The 22483-nt window shown below is 33.1% G+C and overlaps 1 protein-coding gene across 3 annotated transcripts in view; it reads right to left on the bottom strand.

Annotated features, from left to right (window-relative positions):
• EPHA6 (EPH receptor A6) overlaps nt 1-22483 on the bottom strand; it is an 889912-nt gene that overhangs the window by 725925 nt on the left and 141504 nt on the right. For all 3 annotated transcript variants that reach the window (XM_079100537.1, XM_079100534.1, XM_079100536.1), the window contains exon 3: nt 10733-11396. In XM_079100537.1, the coding sequence (XP_078956663.1) occupies nt 10733-11396 (664 nt within the window). The remainder of the gene's footprint in view (nt 1-10732; nt 11397-22483) is intronic.

The raw sequence follows: 22483 nt of genomic DNA, 5'->3' as shown, positions 1-22483 counted from the left end.
AAAGAGATTTAGATGAAATTTATAAAAATAACTTTTAATGCTTAATTATGTATTATACTTAGTTCAGTTTATATGTGTTTTCATGGAATATTTATATATATGTTAACTTACTGCTTGTCTGATGATCAAAAAAGATCATTACTGACTATCTACACTGGATGGAGTTTAATATTACAGTTTGCACTCAGAACCTTTACCCTATTAATTATATAATTTTTACAAGTGTAATGTGATGACTTTGTCAAATTTATATGTTTATGCCAAGAATTGTGAGAAAGTGTCTTCTATATATTTTCTTTATTTTGCCATTCATTGGAAGGCCATAGATGATAATGGAAATGAAAAATGTATGTCTTAGAAACCAGGCATACCTGGAATTGTCATGTAAATGAAAAACAAACTTTTGTATATTAAGGCTCTGGGATTTAGAATTTGATTTGTTACCTCAGCTCTTAAGTAGTAACCTAACTCAAGTATTAAAGATACACATATGGCTATCCCCTTCAATTGAGATGTATGAAAAACTTAAACTATGACATTAAGTTCAGCAGTCAGGGGGCTAGTGATATGTAAACTTAAGAGGAGGCTAGATAAATGCAAACTTTTATTATGTAATAACATTTTTGGTAAAAATTTGAGCTGTAGTCACTTGGAAGGTAAGCCAAGAGTATTTTTTGTGAGCGTGAGTATGTGTGTGTGTGTGTGTGTGTGTGTGTGTGTGTGTGTCATATTTAAAAAGATAATTCCAGAAACAGAGGCACCAGGCAAAAATTAGCTATGCTGAAAGCTAAATGAAAAGCAAAAACAAAACAAAAAAAAAAAATAGGAGAGCATAAGACATTAATTGTTTCAGGATGAGAAATGGTGATATTTTCCAACATCAAACAGTGATAGATTAAGATATCATAGGTGAAGAGGTTCTATCTCATTTCTTAGATCTACTCGCCCCTGTTGTTTAAGATGACCTGAGCTTAGCTGCAATAAGTTAAAGGAGGAGTTTGAGTAAAGAAGCAAATGGGTAAGTTAATAAATGGAGCACACCTGACTATGGACTTGGTGTGTGGTTTCTGGCACATGAAATTGACACATAGGTCAAAAGGATGCTACGATTTTTAGGAAATCTTAATACCAACAAATCATGAGTCTGGACTAAAAGGGCCTATAGTTGTAAAACAATCCTTACTCCAGAAATGGATGAGCATGGAACATGCTATAAAAGTGGCTCACCCTCCAGTATATCAGAAATGGTCATGGATGATAAAAGAAGCTGACAGAGTGGAGCAATGGGACACTGAGGAGAAGGGATAAGCATGCACACTGAATCAGCATTCAGGATCCTCACAGTGCCTGCCCCAAAGTGTCTGTCATTGCTTAGGAGCAGTCACATCTGTGTATTTCCATTTTTCTCATTTTGTTTATTTTAATTGTTCACATTTATGAAGTACAGTGTCATAGTTTAATATATGTATACAGTATGAAATGATAAAATCAGAATAATTAATATTTCTATCTCCATTAACATTTTTAAAATTGTGACACATAATTCATACATACTTATGTAATAAAATGTGATATTTCAATACATACATACAATATCAAATCAATGTAGTCAACATTTCCATCTTCCTATCATTACTTCGTGTTTGGAGACTTTGAGATCCACTTGTCTAGTTATGCATAAAATGTGTAAGCTTACTGTGAAATACAGTTACCCCACTGTGCTGTAGAACACTATAACTTCTTATTTCTAGTTGTGTTTTGGTACCTGCTATCCAAGTTCCCTTTATTCTCCCTTCCTCAACTCTTCTCAGCTTCTAGTAATCACTATTATATATTCCAATTGATTTTGTTTTTAAACATCCACATGAGAGAGAACATTTGGTATTTATCTTCCTGTATCTCATTTAGTCACTTAACATTGTAACCCACAGCATTATTCCACTTTCTTCATGGGAATATTCTATTTTTTACACGATTGTATTTTTTTATGTTGGAAGGAGATGGCTTCTCATTTAATTTGGGCATCACCAGATGACAAAAAGACATATTTAAACCTGATAGATAAAACATTGCATTATCAGACATATGAGAATGAGTGTGTCCATTTTATGTTTCAAAGATGAACAACTGTTTAGAAAAATTTAGACTTCCTCAGCCATTGTTGAAAACTGTTGTTGAAAAGTGATTACTGAGCCATCATTTAACAGTATCTTACCCCTATTAATAGCTGGTGTGGTCATGTATCATTCTTACCATTGGTCTATGACAGAAAGAAATGGGTCTCTCTTCAAATCTGAAATGATAAAAAAGGACATGTGCTTCCTACGGTCTTTGAGCTGGACACAGACATCTGCCAAGTTCTAAGAGACAGCTGCTTTACAAAATGTAAGAAGTCTGGTCCCCAAGTCACTGCATGAAGTGGAACTACCCACCTGTCAACCAGAAAAGTAACACAAAATCTTTTGTAAATCTTGAGGGCCTCTTAAGTTTTTCCCTCTTTAAGAACTGGGCTGGTACAACTAATAAATCACCAAAGGAAAAGAAAAGAAAAAAAAAAAAAAAAACAAAGGAAGGAAAAATAACAGAATGTGAAATTTCCAAATTAGCCTATATCGAATTCCAAAGGACATGATGGACAAAAATGCTTAGAAATATGGCCAATATGCTAAATAAAAATCAGGAGATTAATTTTGACTCAAAATCCCTTTCAATATGATTTGAAAATCTTTAAGAAATAAAATACATAATAAAGAGAAAGAACTTTTGAAACAAAGTATGCAGAACATAAACAATAAGAGAATGAAAAAAATTAAAACTAGTGAAAGTAAAAAATATCTCAATAGATTGAAAAAACCTCTTATCTAGGTGCCATCAAAAGTGAAAATACATGATGTAAAAATTGGTACTGAGACTAAAATATTAAAAAAAATTTGAAGACAGAGGACACAGTGAATGTCTCCAACAAATCTTAATATGAATTCTAGAAATATAGAATAGAAAAAAGCAATATCCCCCACCAAACACACACACGTGCACACACACACATACACAAACACACACATACACACAATAAGAAGCAGGAAAAAATAAACATACGTCTCAACACATCATTCTATAACTAAAGAACAGTAAATACAAAACCTACAGATAACCTCAGATGTAATGACTATCAGGCCAGCAACAGATCACTAACAACACATTCTCATAGAGAGGAAGTAATTTTTTCAGAGTACTCAAAAAAACCAATCATCACCTAGCATTCTATGACCAAATAACAATCACTGAAGAAGGAAGGCAAAATAAAGGGCTATTTGTATGTGTGTTTGTGGGGGTGAGAATTGGATTCAGGGCCTAACAGGCGCTCTACCTCTGAGATACACCCATAGTCCCAAAGATATTTTTATTTTTTTATTATTATTTTTATTTAGCTTTTAATTTTTTACAGACTGCATTTTGATTCATTGTACACAAATGGGGTACATAATTTCATTTCTATGGTCGTACACAATGCAGATTCATACCATCGGGTAATCATACATGTACACAGAGCAATGATGTCTGTCTCATTTCACCATTTTTCATACCCCCCTCCCTCTCATTTCCTTCTACATATTCTAAAGTTCCCCCAATATTCTCTCATTCCCCACCTCCATTATATATCATCCTCCACTTATCAGGGAAAACATTCAGCCTTTGGTTATTTGGGATTGGCTTTTTTCACTTAGCATGATATTCTCCAATTCCATCCATTTATTTGCAAAAGCCAGAATATTATCTTCTTTATGGCTGAAAAGTATTCCACTGTGTATATATACCAGAATTTCTTTATCCATTCATCTGTTGAAGGGCATCTAGGTTGGTTCCACAATCTAGCTATTATGAAATGAGCTGCTATAAACATTGATGTGGCTACGTTACTGTAGTTTGCTGATTTTAGGTCCTTTGGGTAAAATCTTTTCCACATGCACTTCAGATTGAGCACTTATCCCCAAAATTTATAAAGAACTTACAAAACTTTACAACAAAAATACAAAGAACCCAATCAATAAATGGGCCAAGGATCTGGACAGACACTTTACAGAAGAAGACACACAGGCAATTAATAAATATATGAAAAAGTGTTCAACATCTCTAGTAATTAGAGAAATATAAATTAAAACAACTCTGAGATTTCATCTTACTCCAATTAGAATGGCTTTTATCAAGAACACAAAACAATAATAGATGTTGGCATGGATGGGGGGAAAAGGCACACCTTTACATTGCTGGTGGAGTTGTAAATTGGAGCAGCCACTCTGGAAAGCAGTATGGAGAATCCTAATAAAACTTGGAATGGACCCACCTTTTGACCCATTATCTCACTTCTCATTTTATACCCAAAGATATTTTTAGATAGCCATTAAAGAGCATATCCACTCATAGAATCTTGCCAAAAGAACTACTGAAGGACATACTTAAGTGAAAAGAATATTGTAACCCAGAAGAAAGGAGATAATCAGAAAAGGTGATGAGTATAAAAACTATTAGCATGTCTTTGTGTATCTAAGTATTGACTCCACAGGGCTAATAATGTTGTTTGTTTAAAAGGTAAAATAAAAAAATTCTTGGGAATATTCACAAGGAAAGTCACAATATTTCACAAGGAAAGTGGTACAGTAGTTCATGCTTGGAAAAAGAACAGATACTAGGTCAATTTATCCCTTTGTAGAAATAGATGTGCTAAAAATATTTTTTTAAATTTAAGTATAATCCCTATAGAAATATAATTTATAGTTTTCAAGTGAAAAAAAAAACAAACATAGGGACTAAAATTGATGTTAAATATGATTTGAATAATTTCCTAAACATTGTCATTTCAAGCCAGTTTACATTTTAACCTATTTTTTAAACTGTGATAAAGAACAAAGCATAGTGTAATTATTCACCTTTACTCTGTCTTGCTTAGAAATAATACCTTCTATTTTTAGACTCCATCAAACTTCTTGATTTCATATTCTTCTCAAGCCAGATGAAAGCTTGGAATTGCTTCATGACAAAGCAGCTCTGTTTGGAATCGAAGGTCATATTGCAAGAGTTTATATTTACTATGTGAAAACCTTTCGAAAGCGAAAATACTATTTGGGCCAGTAAGTCTGCCCTTTTTTTCTGATCCCAATCTCACCTTCCAGCTTTTCATCATATCCTCAAACCCCCTTATTTAATGCCGGCAAATCCTGGCCTCTCAAATTTCTTTATGCTTCCTGCTTCCACAGTCATCTCTGATAACATGATTAGACAGAAGATCATAAACTCAGAGCATAAATGTTTCTGAACTGCCGCAGAGTTCTGTGCCACGAAGCCTTAATAACAACACTCTTCAGAAGATCAAATCAATAGCTAAGTCACTAAAGGCCTTGTATATCCCATTCACCTCTGTGCACAATAATGCAATGGTCTGAGAAATGCCACCATCCTTTCCTCCTGAATTTTAAAGCAGCACTAGAGGGAAAATAAACAAATAAAAGCATGTTCCACAAAAAGCAAAGGTTTGGAAAAATTCTCAATGTCTTAGAAGTGTAATTTCCATAGACAAATGTTATTTTTTTAACATATCATGTGATACTTAAAGTGTCATTGCAGTATGTAGGTATGCCCAACAGATCTAAACTTCTAAACTTTAACTGATATTTCTAAGTACAAATGCTACTACTTCACTGAGATTTATCCTAAATTAATGTTCCAGAGGAGCTTATTAGGGATTCATGTCACTTTAGGACTCACAAAACTGAACAAAAATTGCATTCAACTTTGCATATCATATCCAGTTATTTCTTATATAGTCCTAAAATTATCTTAGATATGTAAAGTGAAAGACTATTTGACATAAATTAGTATTTTGCAAATCAACTTCATTTTTAATTCAAATCCTTAGAAAGAAATGACAGTAAGCAGAATAAATTAAAATAATTACAAATTGTATATCTAATATTAATATGCCCAGTATGACAGTTTCATCTAGGAACCGATGATATAGAATTAAAATAGTTATGAAAAATAAGTTGATTCACAAACCAAGACTATAATACTGTTAAGTATAATACAGTAAACTATATGCTTGCATTTTGTTTTTATTTATCATATATGCTATAAATAATGTTCCTATTTAAACTTGATTGACACTATAAGAATCAGAGTGCCTCTTTTGTGCTTCTAGAACCTGGATCTAGATGTGCCTTAATATTATGGAGAAAAGAATCACAAATTCAAAAGCTCAGTAACACAATTTTCAGGATACAATACAACAAATTACATAAATATAAGAAATATCATTCAGTAGATACAGATAATATGGATAGATATGGATATATTCTACTTTAAACCACCTTATTGTGTCTATTGCACAGTTAACTGAGAACTCTCAAATTAATTCAAGCAAATTATGAAAATGTACAAAGTTTCACTGTAATTTTTCTTATTTGTCATCTTTATCAGCAAAGTTCTACATAAATCTATGTTTTTCCATTACTCTTAGAGGCCTAAATTTCAGGATGAATGTGTCGATTCTATCCTAAAAATGCCCATGTTGGACTATAGAAAATAAACACAGATTGAAAAGGGTCTTAAATAACGTGTCACAGAACTCCACTACTATGGGTTTGGCAGACAGGAAAAATTAACACATCCAAGTAAGGGCACTACTGCGTCATAAAATGATGGATGACAGTGCTTCCTAAGGCCTTCCAGATCCATAACACTGAAACCCTCCCTGAAGGAAGCTTTCCTGTTTCCCAGAGATGAGGATAAACAGTGCCCGGCAGCTCCACCAGCAGGTCCACCTTCTCTCAGGAGACCCCATTCTCAGGGCCACATGAACACTCACACCTCACACCGGCCAGTCCCTACCCTTTATCACACAGGCCAGTTTTAAATAGACCTCTTTTATCTGATAGGCAGGTAAAATAGGACAATAAATACTTAGTAAAAACTGTTAACACAGGAGAGAGTTATTAACTTAGTGAAAACCCAACCACAGTACATTGGTGCTACACCTTACAGGATGAATAAAATTCCATCACAGAAAAAGGAAGAAGAAAGGGGCACTAAGCACTAAATACAATATGAAAAAAAGAGAGACATGGAAAGCACATGTATTTTTCAAAAATAATAAAAACAGAAGAGCAGACAGAATTTTCCCGAGTTAGGAAAAGAACAGGACAGGGCTAAATTGTAAAGTCACTTGAATAGTATTGGGAATAACCACTTTTAATAGACATACGAAAAAAGAAAAATGCTAGAATAATTATCTGAAATGAAACACTAAAACTGTTAGTGTTACTAGAATGTAGACAATAAGCAACCTTATAACTTCAAATATCCCAGATATAGAATTATAAATGTATGAACCATTCTTAGACATCCAGCTCTGATAAATCTTTAAATAACTTCAGTTGCATATAAGACCAAATAAGAATTACCCAGTGAACTCAGGCCAGATGTTCTGACTATAGAATTGTAAGCAAATAATTTGTACAGGACATAGGACACACACAAAAAAGTTAGAAAATGGGTTTCTGCATTAATGTCCAGGATACATAAAGAACACCAAAAATAACTAAATAAATAAATAAATAAATAACCTCATCAGTAAGTGGGCCAAGGAACTGAATGAACACTTCACAGAAAAAGGTGTACAACTGATCAACAAATATAAGAAAAAAAAGTTCAACATCTCAGGCAATTGGAGAACTGCAAATCAAAACTCTAAGATTTCATGTCACTCTAGTCAGATGGCAATTATCATGAATACAAGCAACAATAAATGTTGGTGAGGATGTGGGGAAAAGGTACACTCATACATTGCTGGTGGGACTGCAAACTGGTGCAACCATTACAGACAGCAGTATGGAGATTCCTCAGAAAACTTGGAATGGAAGAACCATTGACTCAGCTGTCCCTCCTTGGTTTATACCCAAAGAATTTAAAATCAGTCTACTACAGAGGTGACACAGACACATCAATGATATAGCAGCTCAAATCATAATAGCCAAACCAAACTATGGAACCAACCTACATGCCCTTCAACAAATGAATGGATATATAAAATGTGATATATATAAATGTGTATATATACACACACACACACACACACACACACACACACACACACAGTGGAATATTACTCAGCTTTAAAGAAGAATGAAATTATGGCATTTGCAGGTAAATGGATGGAGTTTGAGACTATCATGCTAAGTGAAATAAGTCAATTCCCCAAGTCAAAGACAATGTTTTCTGATATTCAGATGCTAATTCACAATAAGTGGCAGTAGGGGGTACTACGGAAAATTACAGGTACGTTGGATTAGGCAGAGGTCAGTGAAAGGAGGGGAGGGGGCATGGAGAAATGAAGGACAGTAGAATGAGTTGGACATTATTACCCTATGTACATATATGAATACAGGACTGGTGTGATTCTATATCATGTACAACCAGAAGAATGAAAAATTATACTCCATTTATGTATAATATGTCAAAATATATTCTGTCATGTATAACTAATTAGAACAAATAAAAAATGGGTCACTGTATTCACTTTATTTCCATTTTGTTTGCAAATAATAATTCCTCATAGTTAATTAAAACCTTATGTGGTTATTTCCAGTCTTACATGTACTTCGCAGATACAAAAACTAATTTCAAAATTAATAAGCCATGGACATAAAATTCAAGTTTGATCCTTCCAGTTTCTGGCATATAATACAAGAAGATGATGGACATTTGCACTAACCCCACTCCTCATGTTACTGAAATCAGGTAAAGAATAAAAAAAAAAAATAAGATACAAAAACAGATACACAGAAGCTCTGGACAAACTGAGGATGTTAATCATTTGTTCAAAATCACCTTTGCCAGACAAACGAAGAAATATTAGGGTATATACATAAGAATGAAATTTCACACAACAAGCATATTAAGTAAAAAGATATTTAGGGACCAGGGTTGTGGCTCAGTGTCAGAGTGCTCCCCTGGCACATGTGAGGCCCCGGGTTTGATCCTCAGCACCACATAAAAACAAAATAAAGGCATTGTGTCCACTTACAACTAAGAAACATAGATTAAAAAAAGATCTTAAAAAAAGATATCTAGTTATCACAGATGAATCACTTTAATCCTGTAGTTGATGCCATAAAAATACAAATATTTAGTAACAGCTAGCTACATAAATCCTTAGATTATTTAACTATTTTAAAAATCAGTTTTAAAATTTTAGTATTTTTATAAATTAAAGTCTTTAACTTCTACTTACTTTAAAATGTGGCAAACAGCATGGTTCCTAGTTGTAATATATTTTATCCCCCATTCTATTGTCTTCCCATTCCCTGAAAAATTATTCATATGTATAAAAAAATTTTTACTCTACTGAAAAAAATTTTATATATGTATATAAAAATTTCAGATTCAATCTATATTGATAAATATGAATAAAATATATTTGAGTGATTAAACAGTAGAAGACTAGTTCATGCTTTATAAAATATACACTACAGACTTCTCATGCCAATATTAGTGTTTTCCAACTATTAGACATGAGAGGCACTGGAACCTCTAGCAAACTTTTCAAGAATTAAAAACCTGAGCATTTTATAAGTAGATAAAACCTCTGAAAGTTCACATATATTACCCACGACTCTTACAAGAATACTAGTATGGTTTTTTTCTTATTTATTATTTTCTCATTGTTTTTAATGAATGTGAATACAGCATCAATCCAGATGTCAAAAAATTCAATATAGTACTACACGAAAAAAATCTGTAATTTATCTCTGAGAAGAAAATAACCTGAGTATGCTACCACCTTTTACCAATAAATAATTTTATTTCTATATGTGTGTTTTGATTTTGAATAGTAAATACAAGCAAAATTGAATAGATGATCTTTATCAAGGGTATATAAAATCTTTATATAGATCCATTAAATTAATAAACCTTCATAAGATGTTTCATATAAAAAGGGAAAATTGTTTCTCCTTGAAAATTATAGGTCTTTTATTGCCTAACACTGTGAAATGCTAAACGTAAGCAGCTTTATGTAGTATTAATATATCCTAGCAATTGTACCTTATACAAATACAGCTATTATAATAAAAAGTTAATGTGTTATGTGGCTGGAAAGTGTACTTAATGTTAACAAAGGAAAAATTAACTGAAAAGGCCAATACTTAATCTTCAACCTTCAAACACATATCACCTGTATAAACTAGCTTATATTTTTTAAAAAATAAAACATATATATATATATATATATATATATATATCTTACTCCTTTGTTTAAGTATACTTCAACTTAAATACTATTCATTTATTATTATTCAACATGAACAATGCAATTATTTTGCAATGGTCTTTCAATGTGACAGTGTCTCTAAACCACCAAAGCATATGCATATCAGGCAAATACTATTTTGAATCCCCACTGCTTTTTGTTGCAGCTGTTGATGTTAGTATCCTTCATAAAAGTAGGTGAAAACAACAATATGTAGTGTATAACTCCTTTATCAAAGAAAAATGATGCACCTTTCCCAGGAGGAAAAAAAAAAGTTACACATTTTCATATAGATAATAAGAGCCAATTTTTTCTATAATTAATTGTTAGAAACAGTATTAAAAATTTTACTATTTTCAAATTATTGGAGAATACCTCTACTTTAAAAAATAATTAAATGCAAGATAAATTATTTCGACGTTTGTTCCTTACCATGGCAAGAACCCTCAATTTCTTCATATCCTGTACTGCAGATACATCTTCCAAGAGGTACCAGCCAATCTCCGTCTGCTCCACAGTATAGTTTAGGAGTATCACGCTCTTCCGCACTCTTCACACAAGAGCCGCGTACTTCAACCAAAGAGGAAGAGTCAACCCTTGGGATGGTATCAGGAAACATGGCCAAGTTTCGAACAGTGAAGGGACACTTTTTGTAAAAAACACGAACAGAGACCAGAGCAATGCAAGCCCCAATGTCTTGAAAAGCCAGATAAAATCCCTTTCTTTCTATCGGCCCCACTTCACGAATTTCAGTGTTGAGTTTGAGGATGCGATCACCTAAATCCATCTGGGTAAAACTCTCATCAGCAGCAATTGTGTCGATCTTAGTATACTGACTTGGCTTGAATTTAATTGCATGGGACTCATCCGATTCCATATAATACAGATTAAAAGTTTCTTTGCAAGTCCCCAGGACCCATGGGATGCTGTTACAGTCCCTCAGTGTGAACTTCATTTCCACATAAATTTTTTGAGCTGCATCACGGGAGATCCAGTTTGTACGAAGCCAGTTGTTTTGATTTGGCTCCATTACATTGCATACCTGGTAAGTATGTATAGGCCTATTGTGTTCATCCATTTCAGTGATGGCATCCCACTGTGAAGAGGAAAAAAAATAATTAAGTAATTATAAAGTGACAAGGGTGAAACAGAAACAATTACTTCCAAATGTTTTAACAAAAAGTGAATTAAAAGGATACAAATGAAGCTGTTTAAAGCAATAATGCAGCAGCATTTTAACCACGAGCCTTTGGTTGAGAGGATGGTTTCTGGAACTGGCCATCCTAGTACGAATCTTTCCTTCTTACATATTAACTGCATGACCTATAGCAACTTTATTTAATATCTCTGATTTCCTTAAGTGTAAAATTAAACAATATTACCCATTTAATAGGACTGTTACAAGGCATAAACTACTCAAATACATAAATAGCAGATAAAATATTTCCTGCCACATTAAAAGAACATAAAGAAGCATCCATTATGTGATTTAAAAAATGAGACATATGATATATGCTCTCTGGTTTCCCCAATCTGTCCTCATATCATAATTTGTCACACATCAACATGTATTTTCCAGTATGTGATAAAATGTTTACATGTCTATTTTGATAAAAAATAAACATAGTCAGAATCTGAGATTTACTCAAGAAATGTTTGTAAGGTACTGTTCTAGACATGGGAATACAGCAAATAACTAGCTGAACAAAATCGCCATGTCTTTATTGGAGAGAAACCATAAAAAGCATAAGTGAGTAAAGTGAATAATATGGTACAATGAAAGAAAAATAAATTACAGAGATGTAGAGGAAGAGAGATACAATTTTTAAAATTTATTTTATTTCATTTTTGTACCAGCAATTGAACTCAGGGGTGACGAACCATTGAATCACATCTCCAGCTCTTTTTATATCTTATTTAGTGATGGGCAGGGGTCTCACTAAGTTGCTTAGGGCCTTGCTAAGTTGTTGAGTCTGGCTTTGAACTTGCAATCCTGTGTCAGCCTCCCAAGCCACTGATAACAGAGATGCACCTCTGTACTTGGCAAGGGCTACAATTTTGAATAGAGTAGCTAGGAAAGGCCTTACTCAAGTGTGATACTTAAGCAGTATCCTAGGGAAGAGGGAGCTCAAAGAGGAAAAATAAAGCACAAATAACCTGAGGAGTATACCTGAGTTCACAGGTATATTTTAGGAATGAGAAGAGTGGAAGCACATTCCGTAATAAGGATAGAGAGAGAGGGGCCAAACAAAAATTTTTTATCAGCCTCTTAACAAGCACTTCAGTTTTTACCTGAGCTAGATCACTAGATTATCATCCTGACACTGAACTGCATAGGAAGACTTTTTTAGTCTTTTTAAAACAAACTTAGTAAAAATATTTGTGCACCGTGAAATCGGTTGGTATTAACAATATTTCTGTATCTTATATTTAATATTTCTGTACTGTGAATTTAGATTGTACTTGTATATAATTTGTATACTTATAACTAAGAATTTTCAATAAATGAAAAAACATTCTGGGATTTTTACAGCCTTTTTGGGGCAAACAGGCTAATCATAGAGTTCATCATCTCTACTAGAGTACACTGTATGCCATTACCTATAGTGAATGAGTGCTCTATTTCTTGATACCATACTTCAGTGATTTATAATAACATTATTTAACACATTCTTTTTGCAGTTTCTCATTTTAATTAATGGTAGAAAGTCACTTAATCAAAGCTGGTTGAATTTCAATTAGTACAGTTTACAATAAAATGGCTACTTTCTTTAGTAGATAGGACTGTTATAACAGTACTTTTAATTATCTATGGTAAATTTTTACAAATAATTAAATAATCCAAAGAAAACTTAAATACAATCATTACCTAAAAAATTTGCTTTTATAAGTAATTTTAGAGAGTATTTTTCAGAAAAAAAATAAGCTCCTTTCACACAGTGGATACAATTTTACAAATATACCCACTGTTACCATGGGCGATTCAATGACAACATGGAGACTCATATGAAATTACCCACCTAAATGCTTTCCCATCATTCATAAGTCTTATCAACTACTAAGCTTAAAATTAAAAGCAATCCAATGCTCTGATAGCTCATTTGAGCTGTAAATTAATCATTGGAAATATAACTATGAATGAGAAGGTAATATAGGAAATATGAAATAATATAATAAAATCTGAGAACATCAAAATTGCTGAGCAAAATTCTCATCATTTCACCTGCAGGAGGACCACTACCGTATTGTTCAGTGATTATTCGTATTCTGGATAAATTCCTAATCAATCGATTTTGTTTATCCAGGAATGCATGTAATTATTGTCTATACTACATCCTTTACTCTCCCACATAGGAGTATAAAACTATATTCCTTGTAATTCTGTTTGAATGATTAAATTTTAACATTTTCAGGCTCTATATCTCTTTACATTAATAAAATATTAACATGTTCAGAAAATAATCAAGTCCCCTTAAATATGGGATTAATTTACCTAAAATGTGAAAAAATATTGCATCTTGTTTTGGGAAAAAATAGTTTGCAAAATTGTTGTATATTTTTATTTAAAGTCATTTTGGGTTGGGAGATATTTACATGGAGAGAAGGGTCAGAAATAAAATCATACAATAAAGGTGAATCCTCCCAAAGACAGTATATAAGGATACTTAGAGTGGTGTTTCATCTTTAATGTTAAATTTCTGATGTTTGTGAAAGATATTAATTTCATCTTTACGAAGAAGAAAGTACTTTACATTAGATTTCTAAATTTGAATTTGATTCCCTAAAACAAGAAAATATATTCAAGGTTAGTATAGATGTAAAAGAATATTAAATCTACTAACACATCTAAAAATTGGAGATCCAAGGCAAGAATATAAGTTTGGGGCCTCACATACCAAGTGTATAAATATTTTTAAATGATAAATCATTTTTAAACTAAGATGAATATTTAAATTTTTATCTTCTTACTTTGTAAAGACAACTTTATAACAACCTGGGACATCAGGCCTACACATAAATACTTGTACTACTTAGAATTGCAAGGGAAACATGCAGTGGTCCATAGGGGGCCAACCCATAACTTTGGTCAGTCTTACTTGTGCTCAGTTCCTTGACTCTAGCTCTATCCAAACCATGAGGACTTAACAATTGTACATATATGAGCATCCTAGCCTCAGGTACAAGCTATGCCCCTTCCCTGCTACCCGAAACTGCCAACCTTTGGACTTCCATTTAAGCTGAGTTGAACAGAACAACACACACTATATCCACCAGAGGATGGACCCCAATAAGACGTGGAATTCCTGAAAGAAGACTTGAGCTCATATGAGCAAGAAATTATTGGGTCATGACTATCTATGGTCTTCTGTAAGAGGCAAGCATAGGATATACGTGGCAAATCTCTTTAACCCTCAAGGTCAGAGGAAAGAAAGGAAAGTTCATGTAAAGTTCTAGGCACAGAGCATGGCCTTCCCCTTCCTGGGCGTAAAGATGACAGTAAGATAAAGAATACCCAAGTTGGAATGTAAAAATATTGTAAGTACTCTTTATTAACAAGCAGAGTTAAATATAATATTTTAAAAACCTACTAGGTTCTACCTATTAGTTGGTTAATGTAAACATTTACATTATAACTCTTTTTACCTCATAAAATACTTTGTAAATCTTACAGGTCATGTGTTAATAAGCAATCAATAATAATGAATTTATAGTATGTGTTAAGTTTCATAAGAGACAAAAATGAGGATACAAGGCTTGTTCTCATTGGAATCATATGTTTAAAATGAAAAAATTAGGAAATGTAACTGAAAGCACAGGTTTGTGTATAAGTAACAATGGAATGGTATATATAATAAACAGCATGTGCTCAAATGAGAACACTCTTCATGAATTGGAGTGGTTTGGAATGTTTCGCAATAAAGGAAGTACTTGATATGGACCTTAAAATGTAAAACAATTAAGGCAAAGGGAAAAATGTTGAAGTTAACTAAGCCATGCCTACACTTTTAAGAAACCTGAAGACTGTACCACAGATATCTAGTGAATTAAATTTCCCATTTCTATTCAAAACAAATACATAATTAATTCTATATATGTGTGCATAAAAGTAGAAATTAGAGAAAAATACATATCAAGTCACCATTAATCCTGCCATAATTTGATCATTTGTTTCAGCTGCATTACGGTCACTGAACCCAAAATATTCCAACTCCTTAAACTCATGATGCTTATTTTTTTTTCAAATATGTTTTATGTGGAACTAAAATAGTATACTATTTGCTATAATTTAGATCTGAAATGTCCCCACCATATATTAAAGACTTGATTGCTAGTCTGTAGTACTCTGGGGAGGTGGGCCTACTGGAAGGAAGTAGATCACTGGGAGAGTATTCTGGAAGGAGATATTGGGACCCCCAGTTCCACAACATATTCCTCTCCTCTTTTTTTACTTCCTGACTGCCATGAGGTGAGCAGCTCCTCTGTCACGTGCTTGTGCCATTATTCTGTGCTGCCACAGACCCAAAGACAATCGGATCAAGTGATCCTGAACTGAAACCTCTAAAACAGTGAGCCAAAGTAAAACTTCCCTTCTCATAATTGGATGATCTCAGGTATTTGTCACAGTGAAAGAAATCTAACACACCATTATATAATAATTCACTACTAATATACAATGTAGAAAAAAACTTGGTAAAGCAACCATACATTTGTAAATTATTTTTTTTTAATGACCAGCATAGGTAGAACAGAGAATCTTCTGTCTCGATTTTATAAATCCTTTCTTTAGCTCAAGTTGTGGTTAGATGAATTACAAAACAGTGGGTAGAAAAGTTTAGAAACTTGGAGTTTTGTGATCTAGGGGAAGTTTTGGTTAAGCAAACTGAGGTGTAGTCCAAAGGACTATATTTTGAGCTACATGGTCACCTTGGATGTAATGACCTCTGAGGAAACTATATACTGAGTTTATACTCATTAAAGCTTTATACTCATTAAAGCAGCACAGATATATTCATTTTCATAATACCAGTAAGGAATCCAAGGCCCCTAAGTTAAAGTAATTGCTCAGTGTTGAACTGACCATGCATTACAACCAAAGCTTCAGGCTTAATTTTCCATATTATATGATGTTTTGGCATCTTATAAAGCTTGCTGGGGAGAACTGGAAAGATGAAAACCTGTCCTCCCAGGGCTAAACAATTAAGAGACTGCAAAGGGCTGACCTGAAACCTATCTTCTATAGGTGAAACAACCAACCCCAACGCTAAATCCCCAAACATCCACTCACCCAAAGCTCACACAGAAAGCCAATATTCCTCTTCCCCTAAATTGTCCCAGGCTTGGCACTAAGCACTTAGAGACCAGCCTTATAGTACAAATCCCAGAGGAATTATTTAAACTAGCCATCCTGAAGTGTCTACTCTGCAATTCCTTTCTTTGAAAACCTCATTAAAGGCTTCTGGCCTAGAACCCTGCCTTCTACCACCTGATTAAAACCTCTGTGGCCTTTCATGGTACATACTGATTCACTCTTTGTGACTTATGAGTATAGAAATCTTCTTTCCAAGCCTTATCACTTTTCCTCCAGTCACAGCAACTATATCACACCATATCCAACATGCACTTTCTTAGAACAGTCATATAACTCTTAAAATATTCTTCCCAGAAAACCTCTGAGGGACAACTCATACTTGCAAAAGCAACAGTATTCCTTAAGCAAGACACTTCACATGACAAAACATGCACTCATCACCTATAATTCATGTATACAATCCTGCTCCCAAAAAAAGCAACTCATAAATGACTGCAAAAGAAATTATTTATTCTACTTATACACAGGCTGTAAGAACAAACATAGTTCATAAGATACTCTATTCTGAAGAAGCATCTATGACTTGATTTTTGCTTTACTGAGTTCTTTTGTACACTATATATTGGTGAATTATTTTTATATTATGGTATTGTTAGTCTCCATGAAAAATATTTAAAAACTAAGAGCAAAAAAGAATACATGAAGGAGGAATTGGTATAGTTTGCTTTAGTGTCTGCTATATAAAAGCAAGCAGCTGATGGAATTGACAAATATAATAGCAGAACTAATGAGAGGTTTGATTATTTTCATCCTAAATTTCAACATATAGGTGGTTCATGTGTATTTAAACATTTCACATCTAGAAAATAAGTATACTTATTTTAATAGGGGTAACAACCTTTACCCATTGTATATATGTGACAGGGCATTTATCTTAGTGCTTTAAAGCACCTAAGAATAGGTGCTTCTCCACTGATGGTCTCTTGCCATTCCCATCTCAATTGAATATTTGTTAGAAGTGACAGGAGTATGGAGCTCTGAGTAGTCTGTAGTGCATTCATGCCTGAGAGCTCTCTTGAAAAACATCTCTACCCACATATGAAGTTTCGTTTCCATAACAAGTCAAATCAACTAGGCCGAAAAGCTGAATTCCTTTTGGGAACAGAAAGTTATAACAAGTAAATGAATACTTAAAGCAGAAACATCATTGAAGAATCAGATTGCTTTTTTTCCTCACAGATTAAAATAAGGCAACCACATAGTCTTTCTAGGGAAAGAATGTTCAGATAATAAACGGATAAACTGACTACATATCCAAAGTCCTAATAAAAATCTCTCAAATATACATCTTCCTCCTTTTGAAGATCTTTGGAATGCAACAGAAATATACATTTTATTCCACAATAAACTTTGAAATTTTAAAATAAAAGCAGATAATCTCTCAAAATAGAGTGAGTTACTGCAAAGTTAATTATATTTTCAAAGACAGTGAAAGTCCTGAAAACTCACTTAAAGCACTAGCAAAGGAAAAGATCAATCACTCTCAGACTAATATGTTCAACTCTGTATCCCTAGAAAGAGCAGGGGAGGGAGGAAAGTCACACCCTGAATATTGGAGAACCATACACAGCTGCAGGGTTCGTTCGATTCAAGAGGAATAAAAAGAAAAGTCGGTAAAAAGTAATGTTATATGTGCTAATAGGAGGGAAAGAGACAGGAAGCAATCCAATAACACTGAAGAGATAGCTGTACAGAAGTACGTTGGTCTTTACCTGTGCCTCCTAAAGAATAAATATTCATACACATATCAAAACTTTTTCCTCTCCTCCGCTCTGTCCACCCTTTTAACAAAATTATGTGCTGTGTACTCTGTCTTAATATTTAACTTATTGATTCCTGAATTTATTTCTGTCACCAATTGTAACAGATCCCAATCATATGCCAAAATGAAAAAATAACAAGTTTGTGAAGTTCTTTTTCTTCTTTTTTTATTCCTCAAAATGTGGTTGTGATAAATATATAAAAGGGAAGACATGCAGAGAAAATATACTACAACAAACCACAATTTCATATGACCATTTTTTTTTTTTTTTTTCTTTTGCGGTGCTGGGGATCGAACCCAGGGCCTTGTGCTTGCAAGGCAAGCACTCTACTGACTGAGCTATCTCCCCAGCCCCAAAGCACAGTTTCAAAGATACAATTCCAACAAAAGCAAATGACCTTTTAAGTTGTCCAGCATTACATTGGCAAGTGATTAATTAATATTGCAATGAAATAGAAAATTATTAATTTTCTGCAACAAGTAGTAATTTAAAAATAGGCTAAAATAAAACAAAACCAAAATCATGATGAATCTTTAATTTTTAGTAAGGTTCGCTATATAATTTGTTTCAGTGTTTTGAGTTTACCACTTAACTAACTGGTCCCACAGATAATGAAATTTAAAAGAAAAAGGAGCCAGAGTGGAGAAGAAAACCATCAAATTCATCCTAAGAAAAATAATGGTTGAGAATGAAGAGAAGCTTTTATTTGGTAAAATGACATCTATCTGATTTGTTCCAAACATTCTTCCTTCCCCTTGCATAAGCCAAGTAAACTACAGTTATTGAACATACACCGGCATCTCATTATGTAACTCTGTAGTGGCTTAATTTTTAAAGCATATACATCTAATATTTTCTATCAATGAAAAGCTTCTTAAAGAGCCTTCTTATTCTAATGTGATATTTTCCTTACAACCACTTAAAAATTCACTTTGAGTCAATATACTGACATAAACGTAGAAAATTAGTGCCCTGAATTCTGCTGCTAGGCATGTACTTAATAACATAAATCTGTTTTTGCAGCAGAAAAGCAAAGACTCTGAATTTAAATGATAACTAGTTTCAGAGAATAAAATGAGAAGCAAAATGTATCATGGGCAGATACATTTCTATTTCACTTTGGGCAAACATAAAACTTTTTTATTAGTACTACAAAGATATTTAATTTAAAAAGGTATGAATTCAGTGGCATATCTAGAAGAAAACTGCTGAGACTAAGTAAGTTTTACAAATAAATTTATTACTTTTGTGGATTATTCCTATTAATATAACCAAAATATAACAATAATTTCCACTAAGAATAAAATATCCTCCCATTAAAAATATCAAATATTCATGAAGAGAAAAAGTCTGCTAACAGAGTCCATCTTCTATATGTCCAAAGATCTTAACTGGTATTATCAGAAGTCGAGAGTTTACTTAACAAATGAATAAAGATGCTGCAAATGTCATCGTTGAATATTTACAGCAATTGTACAATGAGGAGATGTTAAATATTCATCTAATTTATTCTGTCTTAATATTCAACAATACTGAGTACCATGCTAGGTTTCATGGGACTTCACAAATATAGAAAGCACGTAATAATTATCTCACAAGTCACATTTAATTTAATTCTTGAGCTTATATATATTAGCAATTTTATGAAGCATTTTATCCTGGTTTTAAAGATGAAGAAACTGACCTAAAGAATGAATTAACTCACTTGAGATTATAAAGAAAATAAAAGACTCAACATCAAATGTATCTGAAAATTTATGCTGACCCATATGAAAGCTTTAAATTAAAATAAATGTATGTAGAATGCACGTTCTCTAACGGTAGAGACTGTGTTGTTCATCAATGTAGCCCCATTACCAAGGGAATATTTACTAGGATCACAGTAGGTTCTTACTATTTGTTGAATATTCAAGTGAATAACACAAGGCTTGAATTCTAACCTAACTCTGAATGCATCTATTAATTAGAGACATTGCTTTTTAGGTCGAGATTCTAAATATCATGCATGGTTGAGAAATATGTAAACTTTTAGCACTCTCCCAAACCGGAAACCTTGTTTTAAGATATCAGAATAATTGAGCTGATTATAGATAATTCAGATGCCTTAGCTGAAAATAACACATGGCTCATTGGGCGTTATGCTAGTGCACAAGATTTTTAGGTATGAGAAAATTCAGGTTTTGAACTCTCCCTCTTTATGTGTTATTTATATTTGTAATTGAACTTGTGGGTGGGGGGGTGTGGGTGTGTGTCTGTGTGTAAAAGATGGAGGAAAGTGAAGAAGGAGAGAGAAATGATTTTGAGAATATGTGTTTGCACTGGGAGAAAAAATGACTTAAGCAGGCCATATACTATACAGGCTGGTTAGCAAGTACCCTTTAACAGAGTAGGACTTTAATGAAAAAGGACTACTTACAAATCCTGTCAGATCATCCATCTTCGCTCTAATTTCTAATTAAGTCCATAGTCCACAGATGTAACTGTGATTAATTTTAGATTTTAAGTAAAAGATACACTATTTAAATACATTAAGAATTTTTAATTCTTATAAATATCAAGTATAAAATATTCAAACTGTACATACTAATGCAAACTGGGAAATGAAAATGTGATGTTCTATGCATGTTATAGAAGAAAATGATTAATGAAGAAGAAAATATTTAAATATATTAAATGCTGATGAAAGGTGTAGCAAAATAAAGAGCTCAATGGGTACTGGAATTGTTAACAGAGAAGTTACTGGTGGCAATAACAAGAAAAGGACTGATGAAATGTTGATATGGCATGCATCTTCATGCAGAAATCTGGAGAAGAGCTGTTTCACACTAGTCATGTGTAAAATGATTAGTAGAGAATGTTTTAGGGTAAGATGATGATTCTCTACATATCTTCTTAGGTTAAATTCTGGCCCACAAATGTTGCCTTAACACTTCACAGTGATAACTATTTTGACTTGTTGAATACCTCAGCTCTTCAAACTTATATTAAAATTGACACTTGAAGATTTAGTCGTATTGGAATGGTTTCTGGTAGGCCAAAACTTGCTTAACATTAGAAGTCTACATATCAACTATGTTTGTGATCATCTGTCACCTCAATGGCCTCAAAATGAGATGCTCCTTTTAATTGACTTAAAAATTATGTATGCCATATTTGAGAGCCTAACTTCAAAAAATTATGATAGGTTACACTAATTAATATTATGTGGCACCATGTGGTAAGTGACCCTTGAACACAGCATATAAGTACATATACGGTGGGAAACTGGTGAAAGTATAGACACCCTTCCTTCAAAGTAAAGCTGTAATATTTGGTACTGGTTTCCATACATTAGAAAATCATTTTAGAACAGGAAAGTTAGTAATGTTAGAAGGGAAGTTTTAAACTGCTGGCCCAAATTGAGAATTTCCCCTAAACTTTTTTAAAAAATGTTCTTTTATGGTAGTTGTAGGTGGACAGCATGTCTTTATTTTATTTGTTGTTCTTGTTGTTTTTTAATGTGGTGCTAAGGATCAAACCCAGTGCCTCACATGTGCTAGGCAAGTGCTCTGCCACTGAGCTGCAGCCCCAGTGCCCCATACTCATTTTAATCTCACAAGATTTTAATTAATTAGAATCTAGTTTACTTGAACTATATTATGGAAAACTGTTTAAAAGAACTGTATGCTTTTATACAGAATCTGACACAATCATTACTGTGTAATAAGCCAAAGGCAGTGTAACAAACTCACTCTGTTTCAAACAACCTTTAGGAAAAAGTTTCATTCATTTTTTTCTTAAAGGGGAAAGAAAAGGAAAAGTATATTTGAGGCTAACTCAAAAACAGTGCTTAACAACCATTCACTTTGCAAACATCAAGGAAAAAAGCTATCCTTGGATACTGCACATTATAGTCCACAGAATAATAAACTAAACTTGCTGTTAGCATAACAATAGAAATCTTACGATGTATCACACAGTTTTAAGGTCATGTTGAGAACATAAATCTTTTAGCTGTGAAATACATTATGTGGAACCAATGTACTTATGTACTTTTGTACTTAGGCTCTT

The sequence above is a fragment of the Sciurus vulgaris genome, assembly GCF_902686455.1.
Source record: "Sciurus vulgaris genome assembly, chromosome: 10".
In the NCBI taxonomy this organism is placed as follows: Eukaryota; Metazoa; Chordata; class Mammalia; order Rodentia; family Sciuridae; genus Sciurus; species Sciurus vulgaris.
This window is presented reverse-complemented; position numbering and strand designations above follow the sequence as displayed.